The sequence below is a fragment of the Panthera onca genome, chromosome D3 (genome assembly GCF_046562875.1).
Source record: "Panthera onca isolate mPanOnc1 chromosome D3, mPanOnc1 haplotype 2, whole genome shotgun sequence".
In the NCBI taxonomy this organism is placed as follows: Eukaryota; Metazoa; Chordata; class Mammalia; order Carnivora; family Felidae; genus Panthera; species Panthera onca.
Window position 1 is genome coordinate 28,172,555 of NC_138350.1, and position 24,144 is coordinate 28,196,698.

The following is a 24,144-nucleotide window of genomic DNA, read 5'->3' on the forward strand; positions in this document are numbered from 1 at the left end:
GGACCTTGGGCCTTCCTGGGGGAATTATTGGATTAGTGTTGACCATGGGTCTGGTCTGTAGGATCCCAGAGAACAAGCATGTATTTGTAGTTGCCGGCACTGTGCCTGGAATGGAGTAGGTAAGCAGTGAATGAATGAAAGGACCTCGTCAATCACTTCTTCCGGTTCTTCTAAATTTTTCTTCCATCTTATTCTTGAGACTTTTTATGCCTCCCACTTCTTAGTACAGCATGTTGCACATATAGACATGAAATAAATAAATGTCTGTTGGGTTGAACAGATTGCAGAGGGGAGGAGATACGGGTGGTGGGGGAAGGGCAGCGTGTATCAGGGCTCTCTACTCAAGTGCCAGGAGATTAGGGAGCATGAAGCAGACTCAGGGCAGACAAGTCAGCCTCTGAAAGAGATTTGAGCTCCAAGTTGCGACCTAGGAGATGGAGAGCTTTCTGCCTGTACCATAAGGAGAAAGTTGAGTGCTATTTAGCCAGAAACGTAATAAAACAAAGCAAAACAAAACATAAGGAACAAAGAACAAACAACTGAACAGCAACTTCCAAGGTCCTGGAGAGGCCTTAGGAAGAAGGATGGGGAGTGCCCTGAAACTTGCATGTCTAGATTCTGCCTGTGGGTTATGTTTTATCCTCCAAGCAGAAGTGAGCGAGTCTTGGGTGAGCTTTTTCTGTGGCTTATTGCGTTCAGGCATCCCAACAGCCTGGTACCCTCCTGGTGCGATTCTGGCCCTTGTTTTCCAGTGGGGAAGCTCCTGAGCCCCTCTGCTTTCTTGATAGCCTGGTCGGTATCTCAACAACTGGGCTGGCTTGCAGGCTTCTATGTATAAGCCACCACTAAAATGTTCATTCCCTGAGGCCAGGGGCCCATCTGTCTGACCACCTTAAGACTTGCTGCCCCTGACAGCAATCAGGAAGTGATCGTGGAGCCATTGACTTCAAGAGTCTTGACCCTTGGCCCTACTGCCTCTAGACCAGGAGTGACAGTAACCTGAAGGGATGTGAGCCCTCATCTGCTCAGGGGTCCAGGGCTTCCTTAACAGCAGCAACACAGCAGCTGACATGAACCCCTGTTGCAGGAGGTGACCTATGTTAGCCCATTGACTTCATGCCTGCAGAGTCATTCGATGCACTTGTTACTCCTGTTTTTAAGGGGAAGAAACTGAGGTGTAGAGGAGAAGTCACTGCTGCTTATAGTTATGCTCTACATATTACAAATGAATGTTTGCTGAACCATGGCAGGACAGGAGAGGCAAACTGCCTTATAATCTGAAAGAGAGGTCATGCCTTTTTTAGGGGTAGAGGGGAGATGGCAGCTCTGCAAATTAACCCAAGCCAGTGCCAGTGGGCATCCGTTTTAGCAACTCCCTGTGAGTCAGTGCGACCCAAACAGTGGCGGAAGGGCCAGCCAGCAAGCCTCTGATGATCTTTGGCCTCCACACAGGCTGTAGCCAGCCTCCCAGGCTCACCAGCTCCCTTTTGTAAGAGATCCCACCCACCTGCCACACCTGCAGCCCTTAACATCCATTCCTGACCAGAAGTCTTCCGACTCTTACTACCATTTGTGACAAGGTGGGTGGTTAGCCCAGGCTCCATGTTTGGCATTCCCGGTGGTCACATGATCATCATGCCACTGTCATGCAGGGCAGGGGAGTACCCTTTAAAGCATTCCTCAGGGCAATAATGTTGGTTCCATACTAGAGGGCACATTTTTAAAGGAATTCTAATGAATTTTTAAGAATTCAAAATGGAATGTTTAAATCCAGAAACCAAGTAGTATAAAGACCCCATGCCCATGTACCCACATTCAGCTTCAGGCTCAGTCGGTTGAACGTTGACTCTTGAATTTGGCTCAGGTCATGATCCCAGGGTGATGGGATGGAGCCCCACATTGGGCTCTGCGCTGAGCATGGAGCCTGCTTAAGATTCTCTGTCTCCCCCTCTACCCCCTCCCCGGCTTGTATGCTCTCTCTCTCTCTCAAAAATAAATTAAAAAACAAAACCAAACCCTGAGGTCAAGAGTCACATGCTCTGCCCATTGAGCCAGCCAGGCGCCCCAAGTTGGAGAAAGTGAACCATGAACAGGAAGACACAGACAAACCGACATTCCTCACAAGCTGCTGCTGGAGGCACATAAATGAGGCCATTTTTCTGGAAGGCCATTTGGCAATACCGTTTATTCCCGTAAGCTTAAAATGTCTACTTCCTTAGGCATTTCCTCCAAGGCTATAGGGAGGAGAGTATTCAAAATCTGTTGGCAGTGAGGATGCTCATGCCCACATCAAGTCAGGAGTGGGACAGGGGAGATTAGCCAGCAGTGGAGCTGGATTAGATTTGTTGTGGGAGCTGGAGATGGCAGGTTCAGTGCTGCTGTTAAAAATGATATGGGAAGGGCACCTGAGTGGCTCAGGCAGTTAAGCTCCGACTTGGGCTCAGGTCACGATCTCACTGCATGTGGGTTTGAGGCCCGTGTAGGGCTCTGTGCTGACAGCTCAGAGCCTGGAGCCTGCTTCAGATTCTGTCTCCTGCTCTCTGCTCCTTCACCACTCATGCTCTGTTTCTCTCTCTCTCTCTCTCTCTCTCTCTCTCTCAAAAATAAACATTAAAACAATTTTTAAAAAATGACATGGGAGAGGGTGTCTGGGTGGCTCAGTTAAGCGTCAACTTTGGCTCAGGTCATGATCTCATGGTTTATGGGTTCGAGCCTCTGCTGTCAGCACAGAGCCCACTTCGGATCCTCTGTCCCCCTCTCTTCACCTTTCCTCCACTTGTGCGCTTGCGCTCTCTCTCAAAAATAAATAAACATTAAAATTGCTTAAAAAAAATGATATGAGACGGGGCGCCTGGGTGGTTCAGTTGGTTGAGTATCCGACTTCAGCTTAGGTCATGATCTCACAGTTTGAATTTGAGCTCTGCCTCGAGCTCTCTGCTGTAAGTGCAGAGGCCACTTTGGATCCTCTGTCCGCTCTCTCTCTGTCCCTTTCCTGCTCATTCATTTTCTCTTTCTATTTCTCTCCCTCTTCCTGTCACTCCCTCCCTCTCCCCCCCAATGAATAAACTTTATTAAAAAAAAAAAAAAAAGACATGGGAGGGGCACCTGGCTGGCTCAGTCGGTAGAACATGTGACTCTTGATCTTGGGGTTGTAAGTTTGAGTCCCACTTTGGGGTGCAGAGATTACTTAAAAATCTTTTTAAAAAAATGACACGAGAGATGTTCATAACCCAATGATACTGAGAACAGGTTAGCAAGCAGAACATGTGGTCCAGATGAAGTGCCCTGTGTGCACATGAGGAAGATGGAGCCATGGTCACAGATAGCTACCATAAGGTGGAAAGTCACATGTGTTCTGCCTTCAGTGTGGATGTCCTCCCTCATCTGGGCCCTGAGTGCCACCACAGCCTTCCTAAGACGCTTCTTTCCACCCCTTTTAAGAAGCATTCTCCTTTCAATCTGAAACTGTCCTTCCAGATGGCTTTCCCACCATGCTGGTATGAGAGGCCCAGCCAGATGCTCCCTCCTCCATGCCAGGCCCTCTGGTTTCATACTTCTCTGTTCTTTCTCTTCCCTATTGGAGGTTTGGCTTTGGCATCATCCCCTTCTCATGAGCCCTGATGGCTCAGACCATGGCAATTCTTACTTCCTCTTGAGTTTGTAGGGCCCGCACTGGGTGCACCCTGGCATGTACTAAACAGATTAACTCTTTTTTGCTATTTTTACACTCATCATTATTTTTTTTGCCTTGCCAACAGTATTATGAATTCCTAGAGTGTAGGATCTGGTCTTATACCTCTGCATCTCATTGAGCTCCTGGCATGATGCCTTGGCTTAGATAAGAGGTGCATAATAATCAGAGGTAGGATGGTGGAAAGCAGTGCTGGCTTCTCTTCTGATGGCCTTCCAGGGCTTTCTCTCCATCAGTGCTACCTAAACATTGAACCACTTCGCATTCTGAGCCTTTTTTTAAAAATCAAGACATTTATTTAAAGATGGAGAGTTCAGGGGCGCCTGGGTGGCTCAGTTGGTTAAGCATCTGACTTCGGCTCAGGTCATGATCTCGTGGTTTGTGGGTTCAGGCCCTGCGTCGGGCTCTGTGCTGACAGCTCAGAGCCTGGAGCCTGCTTCAGATTCTGTGTCTCCCCCTTTCTCTGCCCCTCCTATGCTCATGCTCTGTCTCTCTCTGTCTCTCAATAATAAACGTTAAAAAAAAAAAAAAATTAAAGATGGAGAGTCCAGGCGGTTAGTAGGTGGTTCTGTTTAACAGATAAACAAATGAGTATCCAATCCTGGAGAACAAAGAAGATACATTAGAAGCCCAGGCATAATAATCTTGAAACCTATACTGTGATGGAGATGCTCCCTTCCATTTTAATAACAAATCACTTGCTAACATGGTGAGGGTTAATAAAGATCACTGATTGAATGAGTTAAGTATCTTGAGGTGGCATAGCTGTTACTTAGAGCAGTGAGCCTTTGGAGAAGACATTTGACCTCTTGAAGTCCCTGTTCTCCTTACTTTGAGCTTTTTATTTTGAGAGTGTTTCAAACATGCAGAATTGTAAGGATAGTATAGAGTGCTTGGGTACACCCTTCCCTCAGGTTTACCCATTTTCTCATTTATACACATCTTGGAGCTCATGCTTGGTGAATAACAGCCAAGTTCTGTCTTGCTCCCTCCTCCTTCTGGACCCTGTTTTCTCTTTGCCCTTGGCCCCACAGTCTTCTCTAAGTTCCCCACCTGGGAATCTGCTGGAGGCGGGGGGGGGGGGGGGTGCGGATAGGGGTGGGTAGGGAATAGGAGTGACCCAGCTGCCTTTGAGCTGACCCACTCGCATCCAGTCCAGGAGAGGGACAGGCAGGTGGGCACATCCAGGCTAAGGGGCCTGGACCAGAACTCCCCCCTCTCCACACCTCCAGAGGCTCATCCTTCTTTTCTGCCCCCTCTCCCCTTTCTGACTCCCTCTCAATCCTCATCAGAGGTGATGTTTTATTGAGTGATCTGGCCACTGTGTGTGGCATGGAGCACCTGTTACAAAGAATGCCAGATTTGCTCTGAGAAGCCCTAATGGAACACTCTGTGCCCTCCAAAAGCCATGGGTCTGCTCTGATTCATGATGGAGGGATTCAGGCCTGTGAAAATGCAGAGCAAATCCTCACCAGGTGCTGTGTACTAGGAACTCAGGCTCAAGGCCAATCCAGTCCAACCTGGGGATGGGGTCAGGGCTTAGGAGCTCTGGTTGTCTCACATGGTGCCTCTCTATATTGAAGTATAACAAACCTACTTCAGTGAATGACACAAGGACACATCTTCAGCATGACGCTACCAGATGAATGTTCACACATGAAAACACCCCCTCAGCCCAGGTCTGCATCTGGAACAGGCCCAGCACCCAGCAGGCTCCCCCCTGTGCTTCAGCCAATGTGCCCCCACTCTTCTGGCTTCCCAGGCCAGGGAGACGTTTGTTCCTAAACTTCCCTGTCATTGGAGTCACACCATGTCTGGCTTCTTTCACTCAGCAGCTTCTTTCAATTAGCATGTCTGTGATGGATGATCAACCTTTTAGGTAGCCATTCTTACTTATGCCATGTGTCATCCATTGTGCAACTCTACCCCAGATCACTTTTCTGTTCTGTTCTACACTCGATGGACGTTGGGGTGCAGTCTGCCAGACAGTTTTCCCAGGTGGTATGTATCCATTTACTTTTCCCACCAGCCACGTGGGGTGTTCCCCTTGTCAGACATCCTTACCAACATCTGACATTGTCAAGGAACCTGCCTTTATAATAAGCATCCTTGTTGATTTTGAATGCATACTCAAATTTGAGACCCACTAGGTGCCACGACAGTGGGAATGGAGAGGATGATTTAGGAGGGAGAGACCCTATATGTAAGGAAGCTTTGAAATTTGGCAACTGTGTGTACATGCAGGAGGAAGGGGAGGAGAAAGACACAGATATGCACCCCTGAGGGAGATGGGCCCTGATTCTGTGCTGCTTCTGACAGGTGGGGTACAAGGTGATGGTGTATAGGGACACCTGGGTGGCTCAGTCAGTTAAGTGTCCAACTTCGGCTCAGGTCATAATCTCTCTGTTCATGGGTTCGAGCCCTGTGTCAGGCTCTGTGCTGACAGCTTAGAGCCTGGAGCCTGCTTGGGATTCTGTGTCTCCCTCTCTCTCTGCCTCTTCCCTGCTCGTGCTCTGTCTGTCTCTCTCTCAAAAATAAATAAACATTAAATAAATGAAAAAATTTAAGGTGATGGTGTGTGGAGTGTGTGGGGTGTCAACCCTTCCAAGGAGAGAGTCTAGCGGCCAGTGGGTGATGCAAGGAACAAACTTGGAAGAGCAGTTAGCTGCAGTTGTGAAGTGGGTGGGAGTGGCAGAGGAGGCCAGGCAGAAGGCTCTGGCGGTGGGTGTGGTGGGCAGAGGAGATGTGCGGAGAGACTGGGGTGGGGCGGTGTGGGCACGGGAAGCCAGTCCCAGCAGCTTGGGCCTGCCTCTGTCTCCTGTTTTGGTCATTGTGTTCAGGACTGATGGGTGCAGTACTTAATTCCCTTTCAGATAACATTGTAGAGGATTTCAAAACAGGAAGATGTTTTCCATACTCTCTCTACCCAGAGATGGCTATTGCTGACAGTTTAATTTTTTCTCTTCAGTCCTGCTTCTGTGGGTGTATGCTTTGATATGTATGTATTTTATTTATTTTTAAAATGTATTTATTTTTTAATTTTTTTAAATTTACATCCAAGTTAGCATATAGTGCAACAATGATTTCAGGAGTAGGTCCCTTAATGCCCCTTACCCATTTAGCCCATTCCCCCTCCCACAACACCTCCAGTAACCCTGTTTGTTCTCCATATTTAAGGGTCTCTTATGTTTTGTCCCCCTCCCTGTTTTTATATTATTTATGTTTCCCTTTATGTTCATCTTTTTTGTATTTTAAAGCCCTCCTATGAGTGAAGTCATATATTTGTCTTTCTCTGACTCATTTCACTTAACATAATACCCTCCAGTTCCATCCACGTAGTTGCAAATGGCAAGATTTCATTCTTTTTGATTGCCGAGTAATACTCCATTGTATATAGATACCACATCTTCTTTATCCATTCATCCATCGATGGACATTTGGGCTCTTTCCATACTTGGGCTATTGTTGATAGTGCTACTATAAACACTGGGGAGCGTGTGTCTCTTTGAAACAGCATACTTGGGGCACCTGGGTGGCTCAGTCGGTTAAGCGGCCGACTTCGGCTCAGGTCATGATCTCGCGGTCCGTGAGTTCGAGCCCCGCGTCGGGCTCTGTGCTGACAGCTCAGAGCCTGGAGCCTGTTTCCGATTCTGTGTCTCCCTCTCTCTGACCCTCCCCCGTTCACGCTCTGTCTCTCTCTGTCTCAAAAATAAATAAACATTAAAAAAAAAATTAAAAAAAAAAAAAAAAAGAAAAAAGAAAAAAAAACAGCATACTTGTATCCTTTGGATAAATACCTAGTAGTGCAATTGCTGGGTCGTAGGGTAGTTCTATTTTTAGTTTTTTGAGAAACCTCCATACTGTTTTCCAGAGTGGTTGCACCAGCTTGCATTCCCACCACCAATGCAAAAGAGATCCTCTTTCTCTGCATCCTCGCCAACATCTGTTGTTGCCTGAGTTGTTAATGTGAGCCATTCTGACAGGTGTGAGGTTGTATCTCATTGTGGTTTTGATTTGTATTTCCCTGATGATGAGTGATGTTGAGCCTTTTTTCATGTGTCGGTTGGCCATCTGGATGTCTTCTTTGGAGAAGTGTCTATGCATGTCTTTTTCCCATTTCTTCACTGGATTATTTGTTTTTTGGGTGTGGAATTTGGTAAGTTCTTTATAGATTTTGGATACTAACTCTACCTGATACGTCATTTGCAAATATCTTCTCCCATTCCGTCGGTTGCCTTTTAGTTTTGCTGATTGTTCTTTTGCTGTGCAGAAGCTTTTTATTTTGACGAGGTCCGAATAGTTCCTTTTTGCTTTTGTTTCCCTTGCCTCTGGATATATGTTGAATAAGAAGTTGCTGCAGCCGAGGTCAAAGAGGTTTTTGCCTGCTTTCTCCTTGAGGATGTTTATGGCTTTCTATCTTAGGTCTTTCATCCATTTTGAGTTTATTTTTGTGTATGGTGTGAGAAAGTGGCCCAGGTTCATTTTTCTGCATGTCGCTATCCAGTTTTCTTGGCACCACTTGCTGAAAAGACTGTCTTTATTCCATCGGATATTCTTTCATGCTTTGTCAAAGATTAGTTGGCCATACATTTGTGGTTCCATTTCTGTCTGGTTCTCTATTCTGTTCCATTGATCTGAGGGTCTGTTTTTGTGCCAAGATATGTATGTATTTTAAATATGTGAGTATATATGTGTGTGTGTGTGTGTGTGTATATATATATATATATACACACACACACACACCTCTGTTTGTTTATTTATACCTGTATATTTTTATACTTGAACTTTTTTTTTTTTAACTTTAATTTTTTTAAAATTTATACTTGAACTCTTGAGTTTGGTTTGAGTTTTGGCTTTTTCACAGCTCAGATTGTGTTCATCTCCTGGGGGTGACTCTGGCTGGGACCTGTGTGCTATGGCCCCATTTTATATGAGGCATGGACAACAGCAAAGCTTCTGGCCAATGGGACTCTTCCCGTGGTTGGGTTGTGAGGAACTGGACTGACCTCTGGTGTGGGAGATTTCTTAAGACATTTATTGGTTGCTGCCTTCTAGAGGGCCATGCTTCCCTAGGCTGAGGGGCACTGTGCAGCCAGGGTGACTCAGAGTGCATGGTCACTCCCTGTGTGACAGCCAAGATGGCCTCACAGTGAGGCAGTCTTGGGAGTAAGCCTTCTCCAAGCTCCTCTGCGCAGTCATCCTGCATGCTTGACATGAGCTTTTTATTTACTATCTTGTTAAAAGTTCCATTATGGCCTTTTCCAAATATTTGCAGAAGTAGAGATAGAAGAATGTTCTCTCAGGTACTTGGAGAGTTAGCAACATATGGCCAGTTTCACCCATCACTCTCCACCCACTTCTGGACTATTTTCAATCACATTCCAGACACCATATGATGTCAACTGCTAGTCCTTGAGTGCAGATCTGTAGACGATAGGGCTTTACTCTCCAAATACCACAAAATCATGTGAGATAAGCATTTTAATAAATTATTGGCTTGGCAGAGAGAATCCTCAGCACGTGGTTGCAGGCCTGGAGCCCAGAGGCCAGTGCCTGAACAGGGATCTCGAGGACTCTCCTGGACCTGTTGAGGCCAAACCAGCAGATTGGAGTAAATGACAAAGGTTGTAGGTCTTCTGAACTAGCTCAAATAACATGCTCTTTTCAGGGCAATGATATTCTCTCTAGGAGTAGTTCTTCTGTTGATCCAGTTCGTTGGGGATTGAGAAATCTTGAGGGCAGAATTTGGAGAGCTTGATCAAACAAACCAAGAGGAATGTGAGAAGAAAGTGCTTTCAGTCTCTTGTGTTTGTATGATTAAGAAATTTCTTTCTGCAAGACTAAAATATTCTTTCCTTACATGTAGGTGGCTGGCTAAATTCTGAAACACAGATTTTTATCTAGTTAGAAAACACTTTATATTTCTTCAAAAAGTCAGAGAACCGGAATGCAGAAGGATGGCAACAAAGAAAAGGAAGCAGTTGTATTCTGCTAATGGCTACCTGTGAGGTCAAGAAGGCCCACTCCCTGTTGAGGCCAGGTGTTTGCATTGGTTACTATTGGTGATTGAACAATTGGTGTCTAGTCATTGCCTGCCTCCTAGACGAAACCACCTGGGGCAGTAAACTGCTGCCACGGAACTGAGAGGAGAGGAGACCAAGAGAGGCACGGGAGGCTGCTCTGGAGCTTCCTAAGGACTTGGTGAAGGTTGAAGACCCAACCGAACAGTCCTGCGCTTTGGGGGTTGGGGTGGACAGGAAGGGGCTTTTTCAGCTGGATGGGAGGATGCAGGGGACTGCTTTGCTCAGGACTTCTCTGACTGAGGGGCTGTGGAATGTGTGGTAGGCTTTTTGGGATGCTCCTGGGGTCAAAATTGGCAATGAAGTGTGAGCATCATGTCTCCGTGTTGTCTGAGTCTGGAAGGATTAGAAAGGTGAAGGAGGACAAGGGGCGCCTGGGTGGCGCAGTCGGTTAAGCGTCCGACTTCAGCCAGGTCACGATCTCGCGGTCTGTGAGTTCGAGCCCCGCGTCAGGCTCTGGGCTGATGGCTCGGAGCCTGGAGCCTGTTTCAGATTCTGTGTCTCCCTCTCTCTCTGCCCCTCCCCCGTTCATGCTCTGTCTCTCTCTGTCCCAAAAATAAATAAAAAACGTTGAAAAAAAAAAAAAAAAAAAAAAAGAAAGAAAGGTGAAGGAGGGACGCCTGGGCGGCTCCGTTGGTTAAGTGTCCAACTCTTGATTTTCAGCTCAGGTCATGATCTCACAGTTTGTGTGTTCGAGCCCTGTGTTGCTACAATGTCAGCATACAGTTTGCTAGGGATTCTGTCTCTCTGCCCCTCCTGAACGCTCATGCTCTCTCTCAAAATAAATAAATGATGATAAAAAAAAGAAAGGTGGAGACCCCCCCCTTTTTTTTTTAAGTAATCTCTATGTCCCACATGGAGCTTGAACTCAAGAGTCACATGCTCTACCCACTGAGCCAAGCAGGTGGCCCGAGGAGACCCTTATTAACAGCTGGTGTTCACTAAGTATTTCTTTGTGGCAGAGTCTGTGGCACACTCTTTATGTGGATTTTGTCATTGAACTTTCAATTCTTATTTTATCAAATAATATATGCACACTCAGTTTTAGAAGTCAAGGAGTGGTAAAAGACAAGAAACCGTGGTGTGTCCCCACTCACTGAGTACTCCCCTGTGACTCTCTGCTCTTCCTTCTGGTATGTGCCCGTGATTCCGTGTAACGTGCATGTGCCTCTATCTCAGGTCATCACGTTTATGAGTTTCATAAATTATCTATTGACTTTCTCTGTAGCTCCCTTTACACAGCCATTATCTGTGCTTCTCCCTCATTCTGCCAGTATTTTACCTTCTGGGTAAATCCGTAAGGAATACTTACGTTTTATGCCTATACAAATGATATCCTACAGATGACCATTATTTTTTTTCTCCAGAATTAAATTGCCTTCTTAAAAATGTGCCCAGTTTTCTGTGTACCTGTGGCTGACTTTTCCTGTATCTTCCAGTCACCGCTCAGTACGGTCATCCCCATGCTCAGTGCTGCCAGGCTGTCTGTCAGCTCTGGCTTTTTCCCTGGACTTCCCTCTGGAGCTCTCATGGGCACAGGCCAGAGGCAGTGCTAGTCTCTTGAGCTGCACAGCTCCATTGTTGGGTTTCTTGTTTCCTGTATCCTGTGGTGTGTTCTTTTTGATTCACTCCCTCATCCCACTAGCTTCTAGAGAAAGAACTCAATTTCTGGAGGCCATGTCCATTTGGGTGCACATGGGCTTCTGGTTTGGAAATACTAAGTCAAGGATTGAGAAGTGCATCCCGCTGTTTTCTTGTTTCTCGTGCTGCTTGTGCGGGCCCAGCACTTCTCCCAGTGAGCTTCGAGGCGACTTGTCTCACTGCCACAACTCATGTCTGGTGCTTCAGGGAAAGTTCCTCCAAATCATGTTGTGTCACGTTCCTTCTTCTCCCTGTGTTCCCTCTGCCCCCCTGTGTCTGAATGTTGGCCCTTTGGTCATCTTGTAATTTATCTTTTATCTTCTATATCCATCTCTTTGTCCTTTTGCTGCGTTCTGTGGGAGATTTCAGTTTTATCTCTGACTTTTCATTGCTAACATGCTTTTAATCCTAAGAACTCTTTGCTTTGCTTTTTGTAACCTGACTTCCTGTTTTATAGACTCCTGTTCTTGTTAAATGGATGCAATGTCTTATCTTTGGATAGTAAAGATAGTTTCTTGGCATTTTTTCTCATGGGGTCTTCATCTGCCACGTAAGGGTGTCTTGGGAAGCCCTTGGTTGGTGGCTCACCTCAAGAGGACAGGGGTACCAGGAAGGCAGGCGGATGCTTTTAGCACGAGGGGCTTGTCCACTGGGAGCTTCCCCAGAGGTTCATGTAGCTTCAGGCTCTGTGTCTTTCCTCCAAAACATGGTCTTCTAAACACTGGGCTGTAGAGTGAAGGCCTGGGTGCTACACTGGAGGAAGCCACGGGTGGGCAGAAGGGAGACAGGTGGGCTTCAACAGTTAGTGTGGATCTAGACACTCAGTGGCCACATAGTTCACTTTTTTCATTATCCTCCCCTTGCCCTCTCACCTGGGTGGGTTGACCCCTCCCAGTCCAGTGACTCTTCTCCAGAGAATAAATCTCTGGTATCTGCTGGTGTGGGAATGGTTACCCAGCAGTGTGAAGTGGAGGAGGGGATGCGGGGAAGGCTTTCACACAGGAATCTTTCCATTTACCCTTGGTTCCTGAGTGCCTGGCACACCCTGTCCTGAGCTTTGCCAAGATCTGGAGCTGTCACTGGGTTGGCCCTCAGCCCTCCTCACTGTCACTTACTTAGGACTCTGCTTTCTTAGCTTGCCGTGTCTATCACCACTGGACCATCGGCTTTCTAGATTCTAAAATCCTGTTGTTGGAGCCATTACTCCTGTCCTTCCTGGCTTTGTGAGTTTGTGTTAAAGAAAAACAAAATCCTCCTTTATCGGTAGTTTTAGTGGGGTTTTAAGACGGAACAAAATTAGACGTGCAGGTTCAGTTCCTTATGCCAGCCTGGAGGTTCATATTTAATTTTATTTTTAAATGAAATTATTGCAGGGAACATGTTTATTTGCACTGTGGCTTAAGCTAGCTTAATTTAAGTCAAAACTGTGTTTCCTGCTCAGGACCAGTGTAGTGATTTGCTTTCCTTCTGGTCTGTCTTCACTTCCTGGCCCTTCTAGGGGTGGGCTCATAGGATTCCTCCTCTGAGGCAGGGCAGAAGGTTTGGGATAGGCCTCAACCATGGGCAATGCTTAGACCCAGCCGGCATTTAGAGAGGGTGGGACAGCTCTCTCTTGTGCTGGCCTGAGCTCTGCTTTACCAAACAGAGCATTCCTGGGCTGTGCCACAAGTGCTGGGAGCTTACCCCCACACATACACGACAATTGCATAGGCATGGGGTGAGGGTGGGGTGGGTGCTGTCCTGAGCACCTGATAGGGAAGCAGGGATGCCAGAGCCTTGCTTCTCTGGTATCAGCGGCGGACTTGAAGTGCCCAGGGTCTGGAGTATCAGGGGCACCTTTTCCTTATCTCTTTGGTAGATGGTTGGTAAAATTGTGGTAGGATTCTTTTTTAACTTGGCAAGATCTTTTTCCCTATATGGTGTCTGCTTTTGATGGTGTGCTTAGGAAAGCCTTCCTCATCCCAGTGTTATGTAAGTATTCTCCTGTTATCTTGAGCTTCGTAAGATTGGGGCTTTTACACAAACAGGGTGAAGGGTCACCCATGTAAACTGCAAGGTCCTAGGTAGTTGAACAGACTCTTTGCACATGCAGGTGCCACTTCATCTGGAGGCTTCTCTTGTAGGGTGGGGAGAGGCGGGGCTGGCAAAATTCCTGCCTTGTGAGAGGTCAGTTGCTTGATGGTTGTGTGGTTCTCAAATGAGGAGAGGTTTCCTCGGGGCAGAACAGAAGCCTCACACAGATAGATGGGCATCCTGTCCACCTGAAGCTAGGAGGGTGAGTGACTGAGAGAGGAAAGAACCTTCCTGCTTTAGACAGCAGCAGGAGACCAGACGGTCTCGCTCTTCTGTGAATGTGAGCACACGTTCAGCAATGGCAGAGGTGGTTGAGTCTGGAGAAGCGTGTGGCATTGAAGAGGGTGCTGTCAGGAGAGGTGGAAAGACCCTTGGGTGTGAACCAGGGCCCTTTGGAATGGAGCATGATGGGAGGGTCAGGCAGCCGGAGAGCAGGGAAGGCCGCTTAATGTTTCTCATCAGCACACCCACTCAAAGCCCCTTCCTGAGAAGTGTGCAGCTGCTGGGGCACACTTCCAGGTGGCTCGGCTTCAGTAGGAGAGCAGCTCTGCCTGAGGGAGACTGCTGTCATCTGCTAGGAAGGGAGCGACACCAGCATCATTGAACGTTGGAGGTATTTTGGGATGCAGTCTTACTGCGCAGTTAGGCAGACTGCTTTCTGATTTCTGTAACACACCCTAGTGCTTCCTGTGTGCCAAGTGCCTGACATCATTACTGTAATCCTCAGACCAGCCCCATGAGGTAAGGACACACCGCGTCTGTATCCAGATGCTGTATCCAGGGTCACCGGCTGGGGGGTGGAGTCGCAAGGGGCAGGCTGGAGCATTAAAACACTTGGAGCTTACATCCATGCATACCTTCCCAGGACACAGTTTGTAGTTTTTTTGCCTTATCCTGCACTGATTTGTGTTACAAAGAATATGAACCAACTCCAGTTGACAAATTGAGTTTCCCAATTTGGGGACAGAAAAAAATGTAGGCCGGATGCTGGACAGGAGCTGTGCAGGCTGTGCCAAGGCTGGGCCTGTCCTCACACCCTGACTCTTCTGTGCACCTGCCTTCATTCTAACCACAGCCCTTTCAGAGAGCTTCTTTATGAGGAGCATGTGTGTGTATGTGTGTGGGGGAGATGGAGTGCCTCTGCCAAGACCCGGAGCTGGCCAGTGGCCAGGTTGGAATTTGAGCCCCCAGTATGTGTGATTTCTGGGTGATTCTGGAGCCCAGGCCCTTCTTCCTCTGTCTGCTTCCTGCAGGTCCAGTGCCCAGCACTTCCACCCATCTTGGCACATACCTTTCCTGTCACCCTGGCTTCTGCTGCCTGGGTGTGCTTATTCGAGGATTGATTTCTCCTGTATCTGCCACACTGATTCTCAATTCTGTATATTGTGACCTGTCAAAATGCATGGCATTACCACTCCTTGTGTTAAAAATAGGCAGTTATGTGGTACTGATTACTGCCTGCTGCATACCAATCTCTGCTCTCAAGGTGTTCATAGGACAAGCAGGGCTGACCGACAGGGAGCTGACAGTTCCCACAGGAGCTGCCTCGGGTGTGGCCAGGGTGACCATGAGGTTTCTCTGAGGCAATGAGTGGGGGTGCCTCGGTAGGAGCATGGTTGGAGGGCCCAACAGGCAGGGCTGGGGGGATGGTTGGCAGTATACTTGGCAGCAGGGCTCTGGGGGGCTGAGGGAGTGGGCTCCACAGCTGTCTGCCTTGCTGGTAAGGAGCGAGGCCCTTGAGGCAGGTGGGGACAGAGCCTGGGTCACTTCCCACTCCCACTGGCAGTCATGTGGCTTGGGAAGCTGGCAGAGGTGGTAGGAGTGGGACCGGGAGACAGAAGCCTATGAAGAAGGACCACCAAAGGTACAGTGAGAGATGGGGTGAGGACTTGGATTTTAAGGAACAGAAGTCAGAATTAGGAAGTGAAGAGGGGGTTCCCAGGTTTCCAGTGTGGGCAATTGGTGGACATAGAGCTGAGGTTACAGGGTTTTTTTTGTTTTGTTTTTTTGTTTTTTGGTGTGTCACTGCCCTCTGCTCAGGCAGGGTCTGGACAGGAAGGGCCTCCTCTGACCTCCTGGTAGGGGAGTTCACAGGGCCTGTGGGGTGGATCAGGTCCTCCCCCAGGAAACTCTGGTCTAAACCAGATACCAGTTGAACCCTGACCAGGCCGACTGGTGTAGCCATGGCAAACAGGAGGAAGCTATACCAGGGGAGCTGTGGAGCCCAGCTTGAAAGGGGGGACTGCTTGCTCCTGAGCCAGTGTCAGTCCTCCATCCATCTCAGAGGCCTGGGCATGCCCAGGCAGTGGCCACCAGACAGGCCCCTCTGTTATGGTGCTGCCACCTTCCTGTCAGCCTCAGGGTTAGGAACGGCTGCCTTGGTATCAGAACTGGGGCAGGACCACCGATTCGGGTCCACCCTTGTGAGCTGATCCTAGTTTTGCTCCCTGACCTCCCCCAGCTGGGCAGGCCCTTGGCTTCCCCGCACTGACCTCAGGCTTGATCGTGTGTGGGTGGAGCTCACTAAGACTTGTTTGTTCTTCTAAGTTGTTTTCTCTGAGGCTGTAACCACCACTCTGTCTTTAGATCTATTTTCTTGTGTGCTAGTTTGACTTTATTGAGTGACAGTTGCTGGAAGGGGTATGTCTTCTGGAGACAGAGGCTGAGGAGTGGCCATCCAGGTTCAGCTGCTTCTGTAGGCATCGTGGGGACAGAGCACAGGGGGCTGTGGAGAGCAGCTGGTCCTGCATCTGCCTGGGGGCTGCCCTGAATGTGGGGCTGGGACCCACGGCAGCCTCATGCAGTGAACACGTTGGTCTTTGGTACAGAAGGAGGAAGGGACACCACCCTTAAGCACTGATGTGAGAAACTGTTCCCTGTGCAGTTAGAACCAGATAATGGACGGCAAGATGCTGAGCTGGCTGAAAAGGAAAGGACAGGGCCTCCTTGGGGAAAGCGTGGGGTGGTAACAGAGAGCAGAACTGCCTGGTTTCTTTTTTGCCTCATCTTCTATTCTGTGGAGCATGATCTGCAGACTAGAAACAGGAGCAAAAACATTTTAAAAAATATGGTTTGCAGAACTGAAAATAGTGCTCAGGGCCCTCTTCACTCTTTAGCCAACAAACATGCAGGGCCTGTTTGGACAGGTGTTGTGTGCAGCAGTGGAAACGACACGTACGTGACATGGGCCCATTGCTGCCTCGCAGAGCCCTGGCTCCCGGCTGAAGAGTGGCCTTCGTCCTTGGCTCCATAGCTGCTCAGCCCCTTTGGTGGACGTTTATTCTAGTTCTGTTTGCTCTTGTTAAGGTGTGTGTTCTAGCTTGTCAAGAGAGGCCTGTTACTGGCCTCCTGTCTTGATGATGCTCGTCAGGTTCTTTGAGTTACAGCCAATGACCACACTGTCCGTGTCCTCAGTGGTGTCGCCCTGACCAGGATGGGGCAGGGCTCCTCCCTCCGCACATCTGGGATCTGGTGCCTTTGGACCTGGCAAGGTCCCCCCCGCTTCAAAGCTATTAAGCTGTTGTCTGTGTCTTGTCTCTGTGGATGGTGCCAGGTGTCTTTGCTGCGGTCAGAGTGCACGGAGTTTGTGTGGGGCCTGTGAGTCTGCTGACTCCATTAAAAGTGGCCAGCCAGCAGCTTGGGAGAATTGCTTTCAGCCAGCCAGGAGCCTGCCTAAGCCCTTGGAGATTGCTTGTCTTGGGCACAGAGCCCATCTGCGTAATCGAGTCCCCCTCTCAGAGCCCTCAGCCCTTCCTCTGCCTTTCTGTGCTTCACACCTTGGTTTCTGGCTCCACCTTCTATCCATGGCCTCTCCACTTCTTCTCAGCCAGCCTCCAGCATGTTCCACTGACCAGCAAGTACCCTCTTGCTGTGTCTACTCCTCTCCCCTCACCTCCTGCGGCTCTGTGGCCCTCAGCCCTGGCAAGTCTCCATGGCAAGGTTTGCCTCACACTGCTATTGGAAGGTGGGGAAGGGAACAGGTATGGCCTTGGGGGCTTGGGGGCACAGGTGAGTTGTCCTTCTGAAAGCGGGTTTGCTCAGTCAGTTCTCTTGTTGGAAATGCTCAGTGACTTAGAGCCTAACTGGGTGACAACTCTTGATCTCCACATATGGATGCCTGCCTCATGCTGGCTCAGTCCTCTGAGCCTGCCACACTCACTTCCCCATGAGTTTGATCTCGTGTTGTCCTTCTGCATTGTTCCTTTTACTCCATTCTTGTGGCCCTGATCACATTGCCCCTCGTGCGTGTGTCTGCTCCATCCTGGCTGCCTTGTTAACAGGAACATGTTGTTGCTTCTTTGCCTCGGTGGAGGTTGGGGAAGCAGATGGGGGTAGGGACTCTGAACCCATGTGTTTAATGAGTTACCCAGCAGTGTAATGGGTCAGTGTCATTTTATGCTTCTTTTACACATTAATACAGATTTGTCCAAGTCTTAGAATCTAGCCTCCTTTCTGAATTTAAGGATCACAAACATGATCCTGCAGCTCCATTTGCATACTCTTCCAGTACCCTGGGGTTTGCTTGTTTGTGTGGAGCAGTCAGTAGGCTTTCTAGCACCACTGGACCGGGCGTGTTTATGTTTATTTTTATTATTTTTTTAATGTTTCATTTATTTTTGAGAGAGAGAGGGAACGTGCACGAGGGGGAGTGGGGGAGGGGAAGAGAGAGGGAGACACAGAATCTGAAGCAGGCTCCAGGCTCTGAGCTATCTGCACAGAGCCTGATGCGGGGCTCAAACTCATGAACCATGAGATTATGACCTGGGCTGAAGTTGGACGCTTAACCAACTGAGCCACTCAGGTGCCTCTGGATCAGGCTTTTTTTTAATTCTCCTGGGGTGAGTCTGCAGAGCCCTGACGTGCTCGTTCATGTGTTTATCAGCATGCCCAACGCTGGGAAAGAGGGCAGGCTCTGAGCAGATGGGCCAGTCCCTGGGACCCAAGCCTAACATGCCCCTTCCTTTCTAACAGACACACACAAATGTTTTCTTAGCTTTGTGTGTGTTCGGCAGGGTGTGTGCTGCCATTCACAGGGAGCTCAAGCTTAGCTGGTGTACGTGGCTCTATCCTAGCAGAGCATTAGCCGGTGAAAACCTATGATAGCATTCTGTCTCTGATTGGGCATGTTTTGGCAAATGTGTTTTTAAGTGTTTGCCACATTTGTGGGGTTTATTTCCTTTGTCCAACCCGGAGAACCTGCACGTCCCACGTACTTTGGGAGGAACTAAGAGTTGACTTTGTGTGCCTCCTTTGTTTTACAGAGGAGGAGACTGGAGCCAGGGCCCCACGGTTCTTAATGCCAAAGTTGAGTGGGGACCCAGGCCACTCAGAGGGTAGGAAATCGAGGGTGCTGGCTACTCAGCCATCTGAATACACTTGATTTTGTGTGGGTTGTGAGTGACTCCTAGGGCCTAGATCCTCTGGTTCTTTGTGCTGGAGGTAGCTGCTTTGCTTTGTGGTGTCTGCCTTTACTGTTTTTTCCTTCTCATGGCTCTGCCCTCTTACTCCCTTGCTCAGCTTGCTTGCCTTTTATCGCTGTGCTGAGAGTCCCTCCCTTGATGCCTCTCCTGGACCTTAGCTAGGCTGGTATGCCATGGGACAGTGCCTCTTCCGTCCAGGGGCAGTTGCTGTGCAGGGCCTGCTGGCCTGGAACCCTGCAGGAGCAGACTTATAGGCACATGTCAATATCTCTTCTTCTTCTTCTTCTGTGTTACAGTGAGGATGCCATGAGAAAAGCTGGTGTGGCCCACAGTAAATCCAGCAAGGATATGGAGAGCCATGTGTTCCTGAAGGCCAAGACCCGGGTAAGGCCTTGGTGGGTGCAGTCACCCTCCCTGGCAGCGAGGCTTAGGAAGGGGAGGGTGCAGGGCAGAATCTGGAAGCTATCTGCCTATGGAGTGGGGGCGGGGTGGTTGCTCACTGATTGACCGTGGGCACTGTCACCTTTACCGTCAGTATGCTGTCAGTCTTCCCACGTGTCCATGGTATACGGGCGGGGGGGTGGGGGGAGACATGCAGGATGTAGGCCTGGCCTGTGACTACAACCCCATTGCCAGTACCATCCATTCATGGTGGGCAGAGCCCAGCTCTTGTAGGGTGTTCAATGGGGTCCAGCTGTTCCTCTGAGTAAGAGTGCTCCCCATGGTGCTCAGCGAAGCTCCACAGGGCCCTGACACGTGGGCCCAGAAGAGTTCTTGTCATCTTTTGTTTAGTGCTAAAGGTGATGCTTGTGGAAGTTGAGGCCTTGAGCTAGGATCCAGGCCGAGGAATGTCACAGGTGGAATAGTTGGGGAGGATTTCCAATGTATGAGCTCTCGTCCTGGGCCAGGTGCCATGGGCTTCATGTGACTACCTCCTTTCAATAGAGTGTTCTCCCCAGGGCAGAGCTGTTTTTGTAGAAATGAAGCAGAACAGGAACAAGGAAGCCAGCGGCTTGTCTAGCGTTACCCAGCTTATGCGAGAAGGGGCTGATGCCCAGCCAGGGCTTTTGTTGCACCACTGCACCTGCCCTGCCTCCCTCTCAAATCCTGATTGTGCAGACCCTCAGCTGCACTGGGTCTGCGTTGAGCACTTTGTTCCTGAGTGTGGTATTGGGAGTTCTAGAACATCGTTTCATGTCAAGAATTAAAAGCAGATGCTGTTAGGGGGGCCTGGGTGGCTCAGTCGGTTGAGCGTCCAACTTTGGCTCAGGTCAGGATCTCGCAATTTGTGAGTTCGAGCCCCACGTCAGGCTCTGTGCTGACAGCTCAGAGCCTGGGGCCTATTTCAGATTCTGTGTCTCCCTCTCTCTGCCCCTTCCCCGCTCATGCTCTGCCTCTCTCTGTCTCTCAAAAATGAATAAACGTTAAAAAAATTAAAAAAAAAAAAGTAGATGCTGTTTGTGGCCCTCAGTGGGATACTGGTTTGGATAAACCAAGTTTTAAGACATAGAGATGTCAGTTCGGGAAATTTGGACATGGTCTGTGTGTTTAGATGAGGTGAATGTTTTTCGAAATGGAAAGATCAAGATTATCGGCTGGAGAAAGCAATTTCCAGAAGAGAAACCACCTGTATGATGTGTTTGTGACCACATGTAAGTGTAAGGAAGAGCTGAGCACTGAGATGTGGAGGGGTCTGCACTCTGGATATACATAATAAACATTTTCTTGGGACACCTGGGTGGCTCAGTTGGTTAAGCATCTGACTTTGGCACCTTTCGTGAGTTCGAGCCTCACATCAGGCTCTGTGCTGACAGCTCAGAGCCTGGAGCCTGCTTCAGATTCTGTGTCTCCCTCTCTCTCTGCCTGTTTGCCCGTGCATGCACGTGTGCGATCTCTCTCTCTCTCTCTCTCTCTCTCTCTCTCAATAACTAAACATTTAGAAAAATGTTTTTAAATAAATAAAAAATAAATAAAATCTTTAGAAAAAAACACACACATTTGTGTAGAAGCTTTCCTGTTGACATACCATTTTCATTTCTCTTGGGTAGATACTGAGGAGTAGAATTGCTGAATCATATGGTAATACTGCCAGGCTGTGGGTTTTGTTTTTTGTTTTTTGTTTTTTGTTTTTTTAAATAAAGATTTTATTTTGGGGGCACCTGGTTGTCTCAGTCAGTTTGTTAGGTGTCTGACTTCGGCTCAGGTCATGATCTCATGGTTCGTGGGTTTGGGCCCCATGTCAGGCTCTGTGCTGACAGTTCAAAGCCTGGAGCCTGCTTTGGATTCTGGTCTCCCTCTCTCTCTGCCCCTTCCCTACACATTCTCTGTCTCTGTCTCTGAAAAATAAATATTAAAAATTTTTTTAAATTTATTTTTAAGTAATCTCTGTACCCAATGTGGGGCTCAAACCCACAACCCTGAGATCAGGAATTTCATGCTCCACCTACTGAGCCAGCAAGGTGCCCCGCCAGACTTTTTGAAAGCAGTTGTGTCATTTTGCGTTCCCATCAACAGGGTATGAGATTCCAATACCTCCACTCCTTATCAACACTTGTTATTGTTTGTCTTTTTTTTATTATTATTATAGCTGTCATAATGAGTGTGAAGCAGTATCTCACAAAAATTGTGGTTTTGATTTGCATTTCCTGGTGACTAATGATATTGAGCATCTTTTCATGTGCTTGTTGGCCGTTTGTATATACTCTTAGGAGAATTGTTTATACAGATCCTTTGCTGATTTTATTTAATTTTATTTTTTTAATTAAAAAAAATTTTTTTTATTACGTTTCTTTATTTTTGAGAGGCAGAGAGAGAGAGAGAGAGTGGGGGAGGGGCAGAGAGAGAGGGAGACACAGAATCTGAAGCAGGCTCCAGGCTCTGAGCTGTCAGTGCAGAGCCTGATGCGGGGCTCGAACTCATGAACTGTGAGATCATGACCTGAGCCGAAGTCGGATGCTTAACCGACTGAGCCACCCAGGCGCCCCAATTTAAAAAAAATTTTTTTAACATTTATGTATTATTGAGAGAGAGAGAGAGAGAGAGAGAGCGAGCATGAGCACAGGAGGGGCAGAGAGAGGAGGAGACACAGAATCCGAAGCAGGCTCCAGGCTCTGAGCTGTCAGCACAGAGCCCAACATGGGGCTCGAATTCACAAACCGTGAGATCATGACCTGAGTCAAAGTCGGATGCTCAACTGTTTGAGCCACCCAGGTGCCCCATCCTTTGCCCATTTTAAAATTGACTTCTGGTGTTTTTTTTTAATTGATTGTTAGAGTTTTTATGTATTTTGGATCTAAGTTTCTTATTAGATGTAGAATTTGCAAATATTTGGGGGGATGGGGTGTTATTACTGGTCTTGTTTGTATTTTCTTTGCATTAAAAGATATTGATTAGGGTTTGTTGAACTATTTCAGCTTTTGAAATGCAGAACTTGTTGGTTCAGTATTGTTTGTTATCTATTGTTTGATAAGGAACTACCCAAAAGCTTAATGATCTAAGCAGTGAGTTATTTCTCCTGATTCTGCGGGTCAGCAGTCAGGGCAATTGGAATTGCCTGGCTGACCATTCTGCTGGTCTCCTGTGTGACCTCTCATACAGCTGTATTCAGCAGGCAGCTGTGCTGACCTGGAAGGTCCATAAAGGCTTTATTCACATTATCTGCACATTGGTTTTCCTGACATGGCCTCCACATGGTGTCTCCAGCAGTATGGCCTGGACTTCCTTACTACGTGGCAGCTAGCTTCTGAGGAGGAGGAAGTAGAAGCTGCCAGTCCTCACAAGTCCTAGAACCTCACTCAGATACAGGAGATCCTGAGGCCAGTGCCAATCCAGGGCAGTGGGAATTGCCTCTGTCTTTTGAAGTGAGCAGTGGCCTGTTTGTACAGGGAAGCCAGGGATTGTTGGTGGCCCTCTTGGAGATTGGCTGTCACAGATATTCTCTGATCATCTGAGGAATAAGCTTTCCATCCCAAAGGGGGTACCTGGCAGCACAAAAGCCCCCTCACCTTCTTAGCCTCTGCCTCACTGCAGCCCACACTCTGGATCTTAACAACAGCAGTCCATTTCCTTTGACCAAGCTTGTCCTAAATCCCTAACTCCAAGAGGAGGCCCCAGCTATTTGGAAGAGGTTTTTTGTTGTTGTTGTTTTTGTTTTTTTAACAGGTGTTGGAAATTTCCTGTCTTTTTTACAGAGACAGACCTGCTCCTTAGGCACTGTTGTCGAGTGGCCAGCTTTTTTCTACTGCTTAGGCTCCTCATAGAGCTGGCGCCAGTCAGTGCAGTGAGGCCCTTCTGTGAGGACTGGTCAGATGGCAGCCGGGGCACTCTTGTTACCTGCACCTCTGACCTGAGATTCCATTAGAACAACTGTGAAAGAATTGAAAAAGTGGAGACCCAGAGCAGAGAGAAGGATGAAGGAGAGTAATTTCTCTGTTTCTGGATTCTAGGAAGGGCTGGGAGGTGGAAGAGGCCACAGAGAAGGGACTGACCTTCCCTGGGAATCCTGACAAGCTGGCCGGTCCAGAGGTGTCCACCCTGAAGGGAACTGGGGCACTAATGGGCACCTCAGGTTGCCTAGTGTATCTCTCAAGGCAAGGAAAATCTTGAGTGCTCTCATTTAGAAGAAGTTACCAGGGACCCTTGGCTGGCTCAGTCAGAGGAGCACGTGACTCTTGATCTCCGGGTTGTGCGTTTGAGCCCCACGTTGGGTGTAGAGATGACTTACATAAATAAATACTTAAAAAAAATAAAAAGAATTCACCAAATTGCCTGGCATGGGCTCGTGCTTCTAGTGTGGATGTTAGCACCCCAAGTTAAAGCCCTGCCCATTCTATCATTGGCTGGATCCAGGTTTAATGGCCAGACTCCATTTGTTCCCTGTAAAGTGGTGTCCCCTTGCAAGGTTCACGTGTGAGCTCATGTGATCCCACATCAGCTCTATGATGCAAATATAGTACCACTGTCCCCAGTTTCAGAGAAGGAGTCTCTGGCATACAGATGCTAGTTAACTTATCTAGGAGGTCACAGATCTAGGTGAGGTAGAGCCAGGAATGGAGCCAGATGGTCTGGTGTCACCACACTCTTAGCCACTTCTCTTACTGCCTCCCATCCGTCAAGGCAAAAGATACCAAACAGCCACTTTAATTCCTTAACACCTTTAATTCCTACAGATGGGACTACTCTCTGCCTAAAGGAGGCTGATGGAAGCAAAAATAATTGTACCCGGGGATGGTGGGTTATT

The 24,144-nt window shown here is 48.2% G+C and overlaps 1 protein-coding gene across 4 annotated transcripts in view; it reads left to right on the forward strand.

The window, feature by feature from the left end:
* Positions 1-24,144, forward strand: part of LOC132665670 (mediator of RNA polymerase II transcription subunit 15) — a 67,813-nt gene that overhangs the window by 4,206 nt on the left and 39,463 nt on the right. For 3 of the 4 annotated variants that reach the window (XM_060613026.3, XM_060613023.3, XM_060613022.3), the window contains exon 2: positions 19,202-19,289. The exons of the other annotated variant lie outside the window; for it this stretch is intronic. In XM_060613026.3, the coding sequence (XP_060469009.1) occupies positions 19,202-19,289 (88 nt within the window). The remainder of the gene's footprint in view (positions 1-19,201; positions 19,290-24,144) is intronic. 4 annotated transcript variants of the gene reach the window in all.